The 14,562-nt window shown below is 38.3% G+C and overlaps 1 protein-coding gene across 1 annotated transcript in view; it reads left to right on the plus strand.

Moving 5' to 3' along the window:
* CMC1 (C-X9-C motif containing 1) overlaps positions 1–10,586 on the plus strand; it is a 42,903-nt gene extending 32,317 nt beyond the window's left edge. Inside the window, exons 3-4 of the mRNA XM_052692285.1 lie at positions 7,434–7,524; positions 9,423–10,586. Of these exons, the coding sequence (XP_052548245.1) occupies positions 7,434–7,524; positions 9,423–9,537 (206 nt within the window). The 3' untranslated portion in view covers positions 9,538–10,586. The remainder of the gene's footprint in view (positions 1–7,433; positions 7,525–9,422) is intronic.
* Positions 10,587–14,562: the final 3,976 nt, after the last annotated feature.

The following is a 14,562-nucleotide window of genomic DNA, read 5'->3' on the forward strand; positions in this document are numbered from 1 at the left end:
TATATAAGGTGCATTTAATTATTTCTTGCTATCTTCCACTATTCAAATTAATCTGAGTCTTATATATATTGTTGGTCAAATTAGAATAATTCTTTAATCAGCTGTGTTAGGCATGCCGTAGTAAACTAGAACAGGAAAGCTACTACCGGCATACTGACGATGCACATATTTTATTTGTTATTGTAATTTAAAAGTAAAATCATAAATATTGATTTCTACTTGACTGGAGAGATGATTTACTTTGAATATCAGACTGATCTTAATCAGGTGAGAATTAATTGAGTTGGAGGTATTAGATATTCAGTGATGTTAACTGAACCATGATCAATCTACAGAGAAGCTTTCTTTTGTACTGTGTTAGAAATATCAAATAGCTTGTACTCTACTATGTAAAGCAATCTTTTCATGTTCATCCTACTTCTTCCTCTGGCTCATTAAATACGCCAGTAATCTATTCTGTGCATACTGAGTAATCTTCAAAGTAACAAGCTAATAAATCATGATTTAATACAAAATTAAAAGCATAACAACTTCACCATAAAATGCTGCTGATGAAGTTCTGTCATTTTAATGATTTTGTGGACATTTCACAAACATATTTAAAATTTTGTCTTGTTTCCACTGTAGCAGAACTGTTTTCCCTGTCTTTCTACCACTGACTCCCAAATCCCCCTTCTTACTTGGACACCTTTTCTCCTCCCAGTGGTAGAGCTTAAGGACTGATCCATCCTGATCTTGGGCGTAATTATTCCCTCTTTTTCACAGGGGAAGAAACCCACCCCAGGAATAGAACATAAGCCTGGTATGGATCATGATACAAGCTTTTTTTTTCTTTTTTTTTTTTTTAAATTATTTTAAGAGTGTGATAACAGTATCATAAGTGTTGAGAAAATATAAATGGTGAGATAACACCTCTGTAGGACTTTCTCTTAAGTAGTAAAATTGTAAAATCTTTAAATAAACCGAAGCCAGACCCGAGAGGATCAATTTATCTCTATAATGCAGAATATTTCATTTGTTTTATGTACAAGAACATCTGCAAGAGGGATACATAATGATGGCTGATAAAGGACCATTTTGATATTATTCTAATCACACAATATTTTGCAATATGAATGCGTGGGTAATGTTGCAAGTCTGCAATAATTGGACCTTCTAGAATGGCCTTCAATGACAGTTCATGCAATAAAATAAAAATAATGATGATCCCTCAGTGTTTTATTTTCAACCCGTTCTCCACTCTGCTCACTGCCTACAGGTGTCACAGTTAGTTTTTGTTCTTTTCTTGCTTTGTGTATGGAAAGCCTTTCATGTGCACCTGAAGAAATGATGATGTTTTTTAAAAAAGCTATTTGAGCTTTAAAAAAGTCTAAATAAAATAAGAAATACTGTGTTAAAAAATCCCCACGAATATAATCTGTTATCCTTAAACTACAGAAAATCAAAACTTTCTCATTATGTTTTGATGCTTGGGTCGGAGCAGTGATTTTTTTTTTTTTTTTTCTATTAAATCTTTATATGTAACTGAAACTTTTGCTGCAGTCTGACACAGATTCTGCCAGCTCATTTTGCATGCAGCACAGAGAAGAGAATTTTCTACCTTTATTTGAGGCTGGAATGGGGGTGGTGTTGATAGGCTGCATAAAGAAACCCTTGCATTTTAAGAATTGTGCTTTATTTTTGTGGTCTACTGTTTATATATCTGCAGACGCTGGGATTAAGAATGTTAAATTTAACCTTTAATCTCGTTTAATGGTGTGGAAGAAAATCATTATGTTGCAGAGCTGGGACAAGTTACACCAGGTGTTGATTTGTCCTTTAAGTTAAAATCCTTGAAGTTTTGATTCTCATCATTTAGAAGCAAATATTTCTTGAACCTACAAACATCTTCTAAGGTTGAAATGAGCAGTGCCCTCAATTATTGTTTTCTTTTTTTGTTGAATTATGTCCCAGAACAGGTGCCAGTGGTATTTCACCAACTTTGTTGTAACTAACCCTCTGGTAATGTATCTGATCTTTTAAACTTTGAAAATTATGTCTTTAATGTGGCAGATATTGCGTGTGCGTCGGTATCTGTTGGGATAGATGGGAAAATCACTCATCCAGTCTGTCTTCAGTCCAATATAAATGAGAATTACTCAGTTTCCCATATTAGGTTGTAGTCGAGCAATAGAACTGGAGGAGGGGAAACTAGCCAAAAATAATTAAGAAAAACATTCCTTTAAAATACTAATGATTTTTAGTAGTGAGGCTGTAGCAAGGTGGGGGTTGGCCTTTTTTTTCTTTGGCAATAGGACAAGAAAGTCCTGAAGGTGTGCAATAAACATATAGATGTGGCGCTGAGGGGCACAGTGTGTGTGGTGATGATGGGTTGATGGTTGGACTTGGTGATCACAGCCAGTTTCCGTTATAAGTGCCAGGTACCTGCAGGATCTGTCCTTAACCTGTGCGTAGAGCTTTCAGTGATGGACATATGTAGATGTCATGGCAGAGCCTTGTCAGGGTTCGTTTTTTGGAGCACAAGCTTGTTTTTCCCCTACTAAGGCATTTTCACTCCACACCTCATTTCCTTTAGCTCACATTCTGTCCTGTTCTACTCCGCAACCAAACACTGTCAGCTTTGAAACAGTATCTCTCTTTGTCTTTATTTTTCAGTTCATTGTAGCTCAATTTCAGTACAGCTATATTGCATCTAAAAGTTAAAACACCCCATTTCCTAAATATGTCTGAAAACTCTTGTTTGTTTGAAACATTCTATTTCTTTGCTTTGTTACAACCTGCGCTGAATTTGCAGATGACCTGAATTTGTGTCTAGTTTCACTGCTGCCTGAGGTTCTATTGTGGTAGGTTGCTGCTTGCATTCAGAAAGAAAACACTTTTTCCTTGCACAAATTTGCAAAGTCACGGAAAGTCATTTGCCAAAATGGTAAAAATGGGACCGCGTGTAAGATTTTTAAGAGATCAGTTCTGCTCTGAGAGAGCAGTTGTTTTTTGTGTGACATGCAGCAGTGTCAGGAAGTGGGCTCGTTTGGAGCACGAGGTTGGTCTTCTTGCAGGTCTGAGTTGTCCTTGTGGCTGTTAACATGTCGAACTGAGGTTGTCATTAGATCCTGTGCTATCTGCTCCCTTTGTCCTATGGTGTGCACCCGAAGCTTTGATCTACAGTGCAGAGAGTGCTTGAGTGAGGAGTGTGTCCATTGTCAGATGACAGAGACGGAGATGACTTCTTGATTTGAGATTGTACACAATGGTTCCAGATACCACAGCGTTAGCACTCCTTGTGCTGACCAACATTGAGATGTTTTGGTCAATGAAAGAATTGTCAGCAAGACAGAGCATAATTAAAACAGCATTCTCCAGAATCTGGCGAGGTTTCTGGTAAACACTTGAACTAGACCTGTCTTGAACCACAGGCCTTATGTGGCTGCTAAAGGGATTTTGAAGCACTGAAAATCAGAGGAAAAGAGAGCTAAGTTTTGTGTGCTCATGTGGGAATGCCTGATACCTTTCAACCTGCTCTTTCTTTGCCTCTGTTGTTGCAGGTCTGTGGAATGGATGCAGGAAGCAGGGTTACTACTTGGTAGCAGTGCTTTGTGGTTGCCTGGCCGTAGTTGGATGTGGGGCTCCTACAGGCAGGCAGTGCTTGCAGTTGTAGCTCAGGTTCTGTTCACCAGGACATTGCGCCTGTAGCCAATCAAGACGGGTGGGCTAACAAGTGAGAGGGACCTCCTGTTGTCTACAGTGGTTTTTTTACTTCACAGTTTCCAGGAGGAATGATTACTACAGAAAAATTGCACAGCACTTTAGGGCAGTGCCTGTGGAGAGTAGAAATCAAGCTGATCACTACATGAACTGTAAGCTTTCTGATGTTTTGCGGAAAAACAGGGCATTTTTAGAAATGTGATAATAGGTACGAATTTTCTGAGATGCTGATGTAGGGACATTCAGTGTAGGCACTCCAGGAAACAAAAGAAAAAACAGTCACCTCTAAAAGCTAAAGAATATTTTGATAATCTAATAGTATGCTTCTTACACTGCTGTGAGCTTGTGCTGCTTCATAAGCTTTAGCTGTTCAGAGTTTCCTCAAAGTTGTGCATGTGCATTTGGGTGATTTGGGGTCTGAAGCTAAAGCACACATCACATGAGAGCTGAGAAATCGAGCTTCGTTGTTAATACGTATCTTTAGGCACAAGTTACTGTGTCTTTCCAATTAAGTAATTAACTAGTTAATTGCAGTTTTGTGGCATACTTTCATCTGGTACATTTTCAAGTAGAATGTGGTTATAGAACCAGCATATAATGTTAGGAGTTGTGTTTGTTTAAATGTTCACCCAGTTTAAATGGGTAAGATGCCAGTTATTTGCAACGTTTTGCAAAGGTGGATTTAATTTTGGCAGGATATTGACACCACTGTCATTGACACTTGGAGCAGGAGAAGTGTTGTGGGTCTTTTTTATTATTATTATTTAATTTTCTTTTTTTGTAGGTTAATTATGAAAAGCCTTCTACAGCCTGGGGTTGCTTGCCTCTGTTGGGTCACTTCCAAGTCACTGGTGTCCATGATGCCAGGAGGTGCGCTTTGCCCCACTGACTTCACAGATAGATTGATATCTGCTTTAGAGGGAAAAGGACAAAGGTTTGAGCAAAAGGTAGGATTTTATCCTGCTGGTGGTTTTTATAGGCAGTAATCTCTGACTTGTGAAGGGCTTGGAGAATACAACCTACGAGGAGCAACTGAAGGAACTTAGGCTGTGTAGTCTGGGGAAGAGCAGGCTGATTATTGTTCTCTTCAGTATCTGAAAGGTGCTTACAGCAAGAGCGGGGTTGGTCTCTTCTCACTGCTGACAGCTGACTGGATGAGGGGAAATGGCCTTAAGTTGTGCCAGGATGACTTTATGTTGGATATCAGGAAAAAACATCTTTACAGTTGTTAAGCACTGGAATAGGCTGCCCAGGGAGGTGGTTGAGTCACCAACCCTGGATGTGTCTAAAAACCTTTTGGATGTGGTGCTCAGGGACGTGACTGAGCGGAGGGTTGTTAGAGTTAGGGTACTATGGCTAGGTTGCGGTTGGACTTGATGAACTTTAAGGTCTTTTCCAGCCTGAGCAATTCTATGATTCTGTGATTCTATCTAAGTTTTGATTTGCAGAATTATTGTACAGGATGAACAATTACTAGGCAAATCCAAAACCTCAACTAAATGTCTAGAAAATACAGAAAGGCAAGTACAAGGCTACACTACAGTTTTACATTCATGTACGTATGGTTGATAACTTGCAGGTGTTGGAGGGCTCTTCTTGATTTTCAGCACAAATTGAGAAGGTGTATTTATACACCCAGTTCAAAGAATGGCAGTGATACCTGTCTGATTGTTGTGGTTTAGCCCTGGCAGCAGCTCAGCACCAAGCAGCCACTTGCTCACTCTCTTCAGGTGGTACAGAGAAGAGAATCTGAAAATTTGAGGACTTCTGAGTTGAGATAAGGGCACCTTACTAGGAAAAGCAAAGGCTGTGTATGCAAGCAAAGCGAAACAAGGAAATAGCTTGCTGCGTCCCGTTGGCAGGCAGCACTTCCAGAAAAGCAGGGCTCCTCACACAGGGTTACTTGGGAAAACAAATACCATCGCTCTGAACGTCCCTCCTTCCTCTTTCTGTATCCTTAGCTGTTGCTGAGCATAGCATCAAGTCAGCAGTCCTGGCTGTGTCCCCTCCCAGCTGCTTGTGCACCCCCAGCCCTTTGCTGGCAGCACAGGAGGAGGAGCTGAAAGTCCCTGGCTCTGTGAGCACTGCCCTGCAACAACTAAAACATCCCTCTCTTTCCACCACTGTTTTCATCAAAAATCCAAAATGCAGCATCAAGTGAGCCTCTATGGCAAAAATTAACTCTCTCCCAGCTAAAGCCATGAAACTGATCATTGTGCATAAAAAGTGGAATATTCTCATTTGACTGGATGAAATAGAAGCTTTCGGACAAAACAGGAAGAGCAATGCATTGAGCATATGTATTCACATTAGGGAGAGTATATGTAAACACAGTGTAAATATATATTGAGTATGGATACAGCTTACCCTTTGCATTAAGTTTTGATGTTACTGGATTAACTGTAAGTTTTACTAAAGATGTTTGAGCGTAAAAATTTTTGTATGACTTAAATTTGTTGCATTTCAAATAATTACCAAGAAAATCTTGGGTATGAAGAAATAGAAGGAATTCTAGAAAGAGCTTTGTTTTTTATTTGGTTGCTGGTTGATGTTTGACTTTGTACTTTTTCCACCTGTTAAATGCGTGCTGTTGCTAACCTAGAGTCCTCATAAGAAAATAGTTTGAAATACTCCCAATATGGAGTAACAGCTAATTACTAACTAGTTTATTGTTTATTGAAACATCTGTACAGAATGCTGGTAACAGGACATAATTTGAGTTACTCTCAGATTAAAAAATATATATATACAAACAAACAGCCTTACACATTACTTGGCTTCTTCTCTAGTCCCCAAATCTGTTTCTGTCTCTGTATCTCAGTGACTCATTCTTTAAGTCTCAAGGCCCATGAGACTATCTGCCTGTTTACATTTCATTGAGCAAATAGGTGCAACATCCCTTTTCCTGGGAAGAGACTGATGATTGTCTCTCCTCCCTTTTATATTCTCTCGTTCCAAAGATTGTGATTCCAAGAACTTTGAAGGTGGTCAGTATTTTCAGAGACAGTGCTCCTTTCTTGGCCATTTGGACTTCAATATTGAAGAACACCTCAAGGCTGCCACATGATACAGAGGAGATGCCAGTCCCCCGTGGAGCAGTGCAGTGCACTGAGTACCACCTGGCAATCCCAGCTGATAAACTAACTGCTGACTTTCTCCCTGCACTCCAGGAGAGAACCACGACCTCACAGTTTGTTGTCTCGTATCTCAAAGATGCCTTCTTAAGAGGTGATTGGCAGTGACATTTCTTTGAGACAGTAGTTGGTGTCAACATTACTGCGCTCTTAATTTGTAGATATAAATGTATGTTAATATTCAAAATAATTCTTCCATTGAAGAGGAAATGCTAACAATCTTGGCTTACCTAATTCTTCATGCTTCCTTTTGTTTTGCTGCGGTAGCCTTGAATAGTCAATATGAAAAGCAGTCTAAGAATCATGGATTTGCTGCAAGAGTAGCTTCATAAATTTGTTAGTGTTAGCCATAGCAGTGGGTGCACACATTATACGATATCAGGGGAGAATCCTAATTAAAATCTTGTGTCTAAACAAGCCACAAAAACCTTACAAACAGTATGAGGCTCCAGGCCAACTACGGCTATGTTAATAATAAATCAGGTCTGATTTGTGAGGTTGTTTTATTTTTTATTTTTCCTGTGGAAAAGCATACACAAGGGGAATTTTTTTTTTTACTGTCGTTTTTGTAATTCTAATCTTTTTGTTTTTCTGTAGCATTTACTAAGTGCTGCAAAGAAACTGGTTTCCTTATGGTGGTAAAGTGTCGGAAAGAGAACACGGCACTGAAAGATTGCCTCGTTGGCTAGTAAGTCCTTCCTGAGCCTTTGTTTCACTCCCTGTTTTTGGCTGTACTAATGTAGAATCAAATAGAAAATTTGGCATTTCTAAGAAGGGTTTTGCTAACCTTGTGACTTTGATGGTTTTTGTTCTGGAAATCATGTCTTTGCTTTAGAAGAAAGGATGGTGGTCAGGGCTCTACCTGACAAGACTTGCTTAATTTCATTAAGAAAGCTGTCCTATGGCTAAAAATGCTTTCTTGCATTTAAATATTGCTAATGGATCCAGAATTTCAGCCCGAGTGAAATGCAGCCCTGTACTCAGTGTGCTGAACTGAGGATGTGGGTGAACAGTAGAAGCAAATTCTGTTATAGAAACAGGATAAGTTCATTCTGGTTTTGCTTCTTGAACTGTCTTTAAATGCTTATGGACATTTTATGGATTTAAATTTCTCTTTTTGAAGTCTAATATACCCACAGTGTCACTAGGTTGAAGTTAGTCTTGGATTTCTTAGTGTGGAGTTGGTGTTCTCTGAGCTTGATGTGGGTGGGTTGGGTTGTGATAGAGTGCACGTCATACATACCCTGCTAAATCAGAGCTTAATGTTAATAGCCTTTAATGTAGTGATAGGTGGAGTTTGAAGTTTAAGAATTAACTTAAAAAGATGCAGCTACACAAGAGTTCAAGCCTAACTGCAGTTCTATTCGACTGTAACTCCATACCTTAAATTCTACCTTTTTTTAGACAAAGAAACAAACAAAAACAGACTGCACAAAAAATATGTGCTATGGAAAAATATTTAGTGTTTGAATCATTATTCTTAAAATTACAAGTAAGGTGACAAAATTAATGATCAAGATACTATGAGTACTGCTCTGAAAGTAATGCCTCCTAAGTTATGATGGCCCACAAGGTCAGATGCAGATGGTGGCAGTATGGCAGAGGCTGAACCTTCCCACCACTATTCCATTATGTGTTATTGCCATGTGACAGATGGCAGCAGAGGGGCAGTCTGACAGAATGGCATCTGACATGGAAGGGTGTATGATGCAAAGGGGTGGAAGTGAATTCCTCCATGCAGAAAAAAATGGCAAACATTGAATTCATAGTTATGGAGACTAAACAGTGCACGTGAGCACAGTGAGGCAGGGCGTGCTGTGTTTCAGCAGTGGACAAGGATGTGAAAGACAGGCCACATTCTAGAGGACTGTGCACCATGACATAAAGAGCCCATCCACATGAATCATGACCAGGGAAACGTGTATAGAGCTGAATATTGGTTTTAGTGCATTGGAGATGATGGTGGCAACACTGGAATATCACTGGAAAATTTTTGCCATCATAGCAGATGTGAAACAGTGCAGACTTTTACAAGTATGATGTGCAGGCTCTTGTTCATCTCTGGATAAAAAACACAGCTAAGAGAGGTGACTACATTGCAAGATAGAGAAAATTCTAAGTTACAAAACACTATCAAATAGCGTTATTGTGGTCTTTATATCTGTTGTAGTTGTAGTTTCCCTGGAAATAAATAGGAGACATGACTTTTGGAGCTACCTACATACATGTTTACTGTTCAAGCAACAAACTTGAAATTGTTCCCATTAAATTCATGATAGGTTCTCAGGTGCATGAAGATCAGTGCTTCAGAGATTCTTATACATAGAAACCTAACTGCAAATAAAAAAGAATAATTTGGCTCTCCCTTTTTCTGCATTTCTCATTACGGTTTCATGCATAGGCCTGAAGAATCAGAACTATGCCTCAAGAAAGAGTGGTCTCAGAAGAGAACACAGCCCAATTCAGTATTTAGAGTTTAAGAAGATAACTTTGGGTGGGATGCTATGGGAAGGACTGCAGATCAGTTTTGAGTCTTTTTATACAGTTTCTATTCTATTATTTTAATAATGTTTGTCTTTCTTTTAGCTATACTGATCCATCATTCAATGAAGAATGCAAAGCAGAATATTTGAAGCAAAGAGAAGAATACAGAGCAACTGGGATTAAGAAAAAAAGGCAAAAGATTACTTCAAATGTATAGTTCAAATCAACTGTTAACAGTTTTATATCTAACTTAATAATTTGACTTGATTTAAACAGACTTCTTTTAAATCATCAGTATCTCCTGGTAAAATTTAGCAGCAAGTCAGTAAAAGAAATCTCTCTGAAGCTGAAGATCAACATTTCTCATTTTCTGTACTGAAGTTTATAATGCATGCAGTTTCTCTTGCAAACTTTGACAGCAAAAGCCTGCTCCTCCATCCAGACTTGAGATCTATTACCAATTAACAAACAGCCTTTTGAAATGTAAAGCTTGCATCTAGTTCTACGTGGCAAACTACATAAAAATTTAAGGGTGAATAAATGTAAACTATATTACCAAATCATACATTGGGTATATACTTAAACTGGTCTTTTTGTCACCTGAAGTTGAGAGTATATGGAAATGTTTTTGATGCTTTTGCTAGAAGGGTGGCAAATGCAGAAAAGACCCTGGGCCAATTTTCTTCATCTTTTTCATGAAAATGCTGAGTTGTAAGAGCTCAATATTTATTCTACCTGCTTTGTGACTTAAATTTTGAGTTTGCAATATCAAGAGATGAATGTTCCATGCCCTTGTGAGGCACAACTGACTGCTTCAGCTCTGGAGAAGAACTCAAGAGTTGGCCCATACAGACTTTCCTTGAGAATAGGAAGAGGCACAATGAGGGCAAGAAAAATCACTGAGAGGAATGTCTTCCCCTACTGTCATTTTTTCAGCATGAAGGTGATTAAATACACTTCCATACTTCAGGTGTGACCACACTTGCAAAATGATTATGGATGAACAAACAACTAAACTACGTACTTAAGATGCAGGTCAGTTTTTAAACATCTATTAATGCTGTTGCAAAAACTTAGTGTAAACAAGTCCTTATGGGAAAGGGGTACACAAAGTATTTCTTGCATACAGATACTTAAAGCTGCATAATCATAGAACTCTAAAATGTATGAGTATGGAAAGGCCACATAGGATATCTGTTCACGTGGTAACCTTCATGTCACAATATAAAAAATGAAATAAAAATATCCTTTGCCTAAGTGATAAAATTTGCATTTAATTTTGGTACTATTTCACCACAAAACTATTACTGCTATGAAGTTAATCAAGTGGGAAATTCCAATCAGACTCTGAGATGTATATATATATATATATATATATATATATATGAGCTGAAGTTAACTTTGAAGGTTACTCCTTGCTTTTTAGTCTGTGTATTGTAATGGAATAACCAATAATATTACTTCTGCTATTAGGCAGCATGCTGACTGGAAGATGAGGGGATGCTTCAGAAAGAGAGGCTGGAAGACGTACAGCATTCTAGGTTAGTAGTCAAGTGGTACTCAGCTATTTAATTAGCTAACTTAACTTAGATTTCCTACACACATACTTGGTTTTGTATCATCAGTTAAAGTATTTTGGAAAACAAATACTTAACATCAAGTAATAGAAAATAAGATTTTTTTTTTTTTGCCAGTTGTACTTAAATAGAGGAAAATGAAGGTAGATGATGACTTTTAAAAGTTTATTATTTTTTCAAGACAGCAGTTCTGTTATTTCAGTATGAAAACTTGCTATACTTAGAAGTCTCTGGAAAGAAAGCCTGCATGTTTGTCATTTTTATCAAAGGCTCTTACAGAGATTGGCTGTGGGTAAGCATGCTGTTAGAGGCAGTGTGGTGCACTGACTGTGGTAGGTAGGTGCCAGCCCCAATGGCTCTTGGGAATCTGTCTCCAGCTCACACTACAGCCAGTCAGTCAGATAATAGCACAGCAATGCAGTCGTTCTTTTGTGGGTTAGCAGGACCTACATTCAGCAGGTGGCAATAACCCCAGTGCACTGATTGGTACCAGTGGTATAAATAATATGGATAATGGGACAAAGTCCTATTTAACCTGCGAGTGTCACTCCTCTGCCATTCTGTTACATGCTTTATGTGCAGGGCTGTAACCAATCCCTTTGAGCTGACAGTAAGTAAGCAAGCTCACTTTGCTATCGAGCCTGAAATTGCCATAAATCATTCACTGTACACCATTCACTTCTCTTTACCGACACTTGTTTAAGAACTGAGTACTCACACCTTCTCTCTTGTTTGCTGTGGCATTCAGAACTGGGCTCAGCCCTTATCTTTGGGATCAGCCTACTCTTTTTACACTTATGGCCTTAATTTGATTTTTCCCTAGTTTTGAATTCTTGATTTCACACCTTCCATGCTTTTAGTATCTTAATTGCATTTACATCTTTTAAAGTTGAAATGAAAGTGTAAGTTCTGTGCAGTGACATGCACATACCAGTAAACTGCTTCAGTTTAAAGTTTAAAACTGCTTGTTTTCATCTCAGCAGCAACTTCTCCTTCCTTCTCAGTTTATTCTAATACAGGTAGTAAAGCATCAGTAGTACTGATAAAGCCTTAAGCTATACTTCATCAATTAACTCTAAGTTTTCTTTTAAATACAACTTAAAAAAATAAAAACAAGCAACAAAAACACACTTTACTGTGTCAAAAGCTAGTCAAGAAGGGAGAGAGACAGCCTTGTTATTCTGACTTCAAAACACTAAGCTCATTCAGCTGTCCTGTTCCAACTGAGGGTAGTCAGATGTGGGTGATGAGGGAGTTGCACTATCTCTAACAAGCAGAAGCTTACAGTAGGTTTGAAGCTTACACTGTAACTACTTTTAAGCGGACCCACCAGTTTAAAACCATCCACCATGTGGCACTAAAGACAGTATTCTATCAGTGTCAATAACTATAAGTGTAGGTAAAACATAAATAAATTAAAAACATACACTTGAAACAAGTGTTCTGTCCACTTGCAGTTCAATAACAATAAGTGCTGGTTATTTTTCATGCTTCTCCCCCAGATCAAACTTCATACACAAAACCACCATCAACTACAGCATCCTCTTCCACCTTGCTGTTTTTAACACTCGATCTCTTTGATTTCAAAATGCAATGAAATGAAGCCCGTGCTGCTAAAAGGAGCAAATTGAGGGGCACCAATTTCAGTTCATGCCACAACACTTTCTAAGGACAACAGATTTTTAAGAAAAATATTTCAAATCCTTATCAGACTTGGGAATATGCAGCGCAATTCAAATGAGTTTACAATTAGTGTCAACAATATTAAATACATTTATCTACTGCCTAAAGCTCATACAACTCCAAATAGCATGCTTTTTCCCTGCAAAGAGGGGTAAAGTCTGATTCTTAAAAACAATTATTTTTGTAGCAGTGCTAGACAAAGTTACAGGGAAACACCTCTTCTCCACCACTTTTTTTTCATAGAACCTAGCTGAAGATGAGAAGAAAATGCAGGTGAGTCGGTCAGCTACTGCAGCATCTCAGTCTTCCTTTATTAGGCCACATTGCCATTAAAAATACAGGTGTCTAAGATTTCCAAAGTGTACTGCAAAGAGTTTAAGATTTAATCATATCTGCTTTACATCTCTAGTACAGCTCATACTCTATTATTTGCAATGGCTTTTGTTTTACTGTACCTCCACCACATGTCTACTATAGAGCTTGCCTTATTCCAGCTGTAGAAGTTCAACAGCACATTACAGCTCATTTGAGAATTTGCTTTTCTTTAGTATGGATATTTCATATGGGAAGAAAACCAATCTATCGTAAACACAATAAAACTGGCAGGGATGAGATTTTAAAATTACTTAAGAGGAATCAAGCAAACATGGAAGTTTACATATGCATTATTAGAAGGTTAGTCCAGCTCATTCAAATACATATTCATCAGCTTGCCATATGCTCACATAAACATACAAGGCAACAACCACCACCTGCCCAAAAGCTGTCTTTCATTTCTGGAATCAGTGCTTTCTTAAATTAAAAATTGTCAAACCTGTGGTTTAGGTGAAGTTTCTAAGTGTTCGGTTTTCCTTCAAATGAATTTTTGTCAATTTTTGTGCTTATTTGAAGGTATTGGTCCTTATCTCAATTTTACTGCTTGATGCAACAAATGCACACTTGCACACTAAACACCAGAACCCATTTTCTGCTGCTACTTCTGCATCTGATTTGCTATCACTGTGATGAAAAGCTTTTACTTCTGAAAATGGAAAAAAGTACCTTAAGCCACCAGTGACTTGGATTAAACAACAATCGAATTGTGACTCAATCAAGATGGGAAAGTTTCAGACCAACAGCTTCAGACCAACAGGTGCTTCTCAAGTAAGCTAGCTCCCAGATGACTTCAGATCTGGCACTTGCTTTCAAATATTCACCACAGCAATGAGTGACTGCATTGGAAATACAGCCTAAAGTAAGCTCTGTAATCTCACCCTCCTCTCTCAGATGTCAGCACTTCTCAAGTTCCTCTCAGCAAACATCCCTTTCTTTACTGGCCCCTTCTCCAGCATGAGAAGCCACACTGGTAAACCAAGAGCTGGAAGTAAAGCCTGGTAATTCTTTCACATCACCCAGAAAAGCTTCATTTTTAAGTTTCGCTGTCACAGGCTGCTGGGGCACCTTTTGACACAGCAGTGGAACCCCGATAATGTATTGCAACTGGAAGTAATTAACTCCTTCAGATTTCAGCATCAAAGGGAACACATCTCCCACAACACACCAAAGCACTCAGTGGGCTGTATTAGTCCTGAATGGAAGAGAATTAATCTCAAATTAATTCCTTCCATACATTTGGAATGGCCTTTATATAAAATCAAGTGTTTAAAGCCAAATAAAAATTTTTTACTCTGAACACTAGAAGAGATTTGTAAGTTAAATCAATTTCAATCAAAAATAAATTTAATTCAAAACCTTACACAGAATTCCTTCATTGCAGAAATCAAAAAGTGCTCATGATGGTTGCAGAATAATACACCTCTTAAAATAAAAAAATCTCCATGAAGACAGGCTGGGGGAACCCCAAAAAGCAAGCTACATTGGAACTAGACACTGCGTACTTTATGCAGCCACATGAGAAATGCTTCCTGCTGCATTGTTATTACACAGGTAGTTGGTTCTGTCTGCTAAAGCCGAGTGACTTGGGTTTGTTTTATGCATATTGG

The sequence above is a fragment of the Tympanuchus pallidicinctus genome, unplaced genomic scaffold (genome assembly GCF_026119805.1).
Source record: "Tympanuchus pallidicinctus isolate F22 unplaced genomic scaffold, pur_lepc_1.0 scaffold3, whole genome shotgun sequence".
Taxonomy (NCBI): domain Eukaryota; kingdom Metazoa; phylum Chordata; class Aves; order Galliformes; family Phasianidae; genus Tympanuchus; species Tympanuchus pallidicinctus.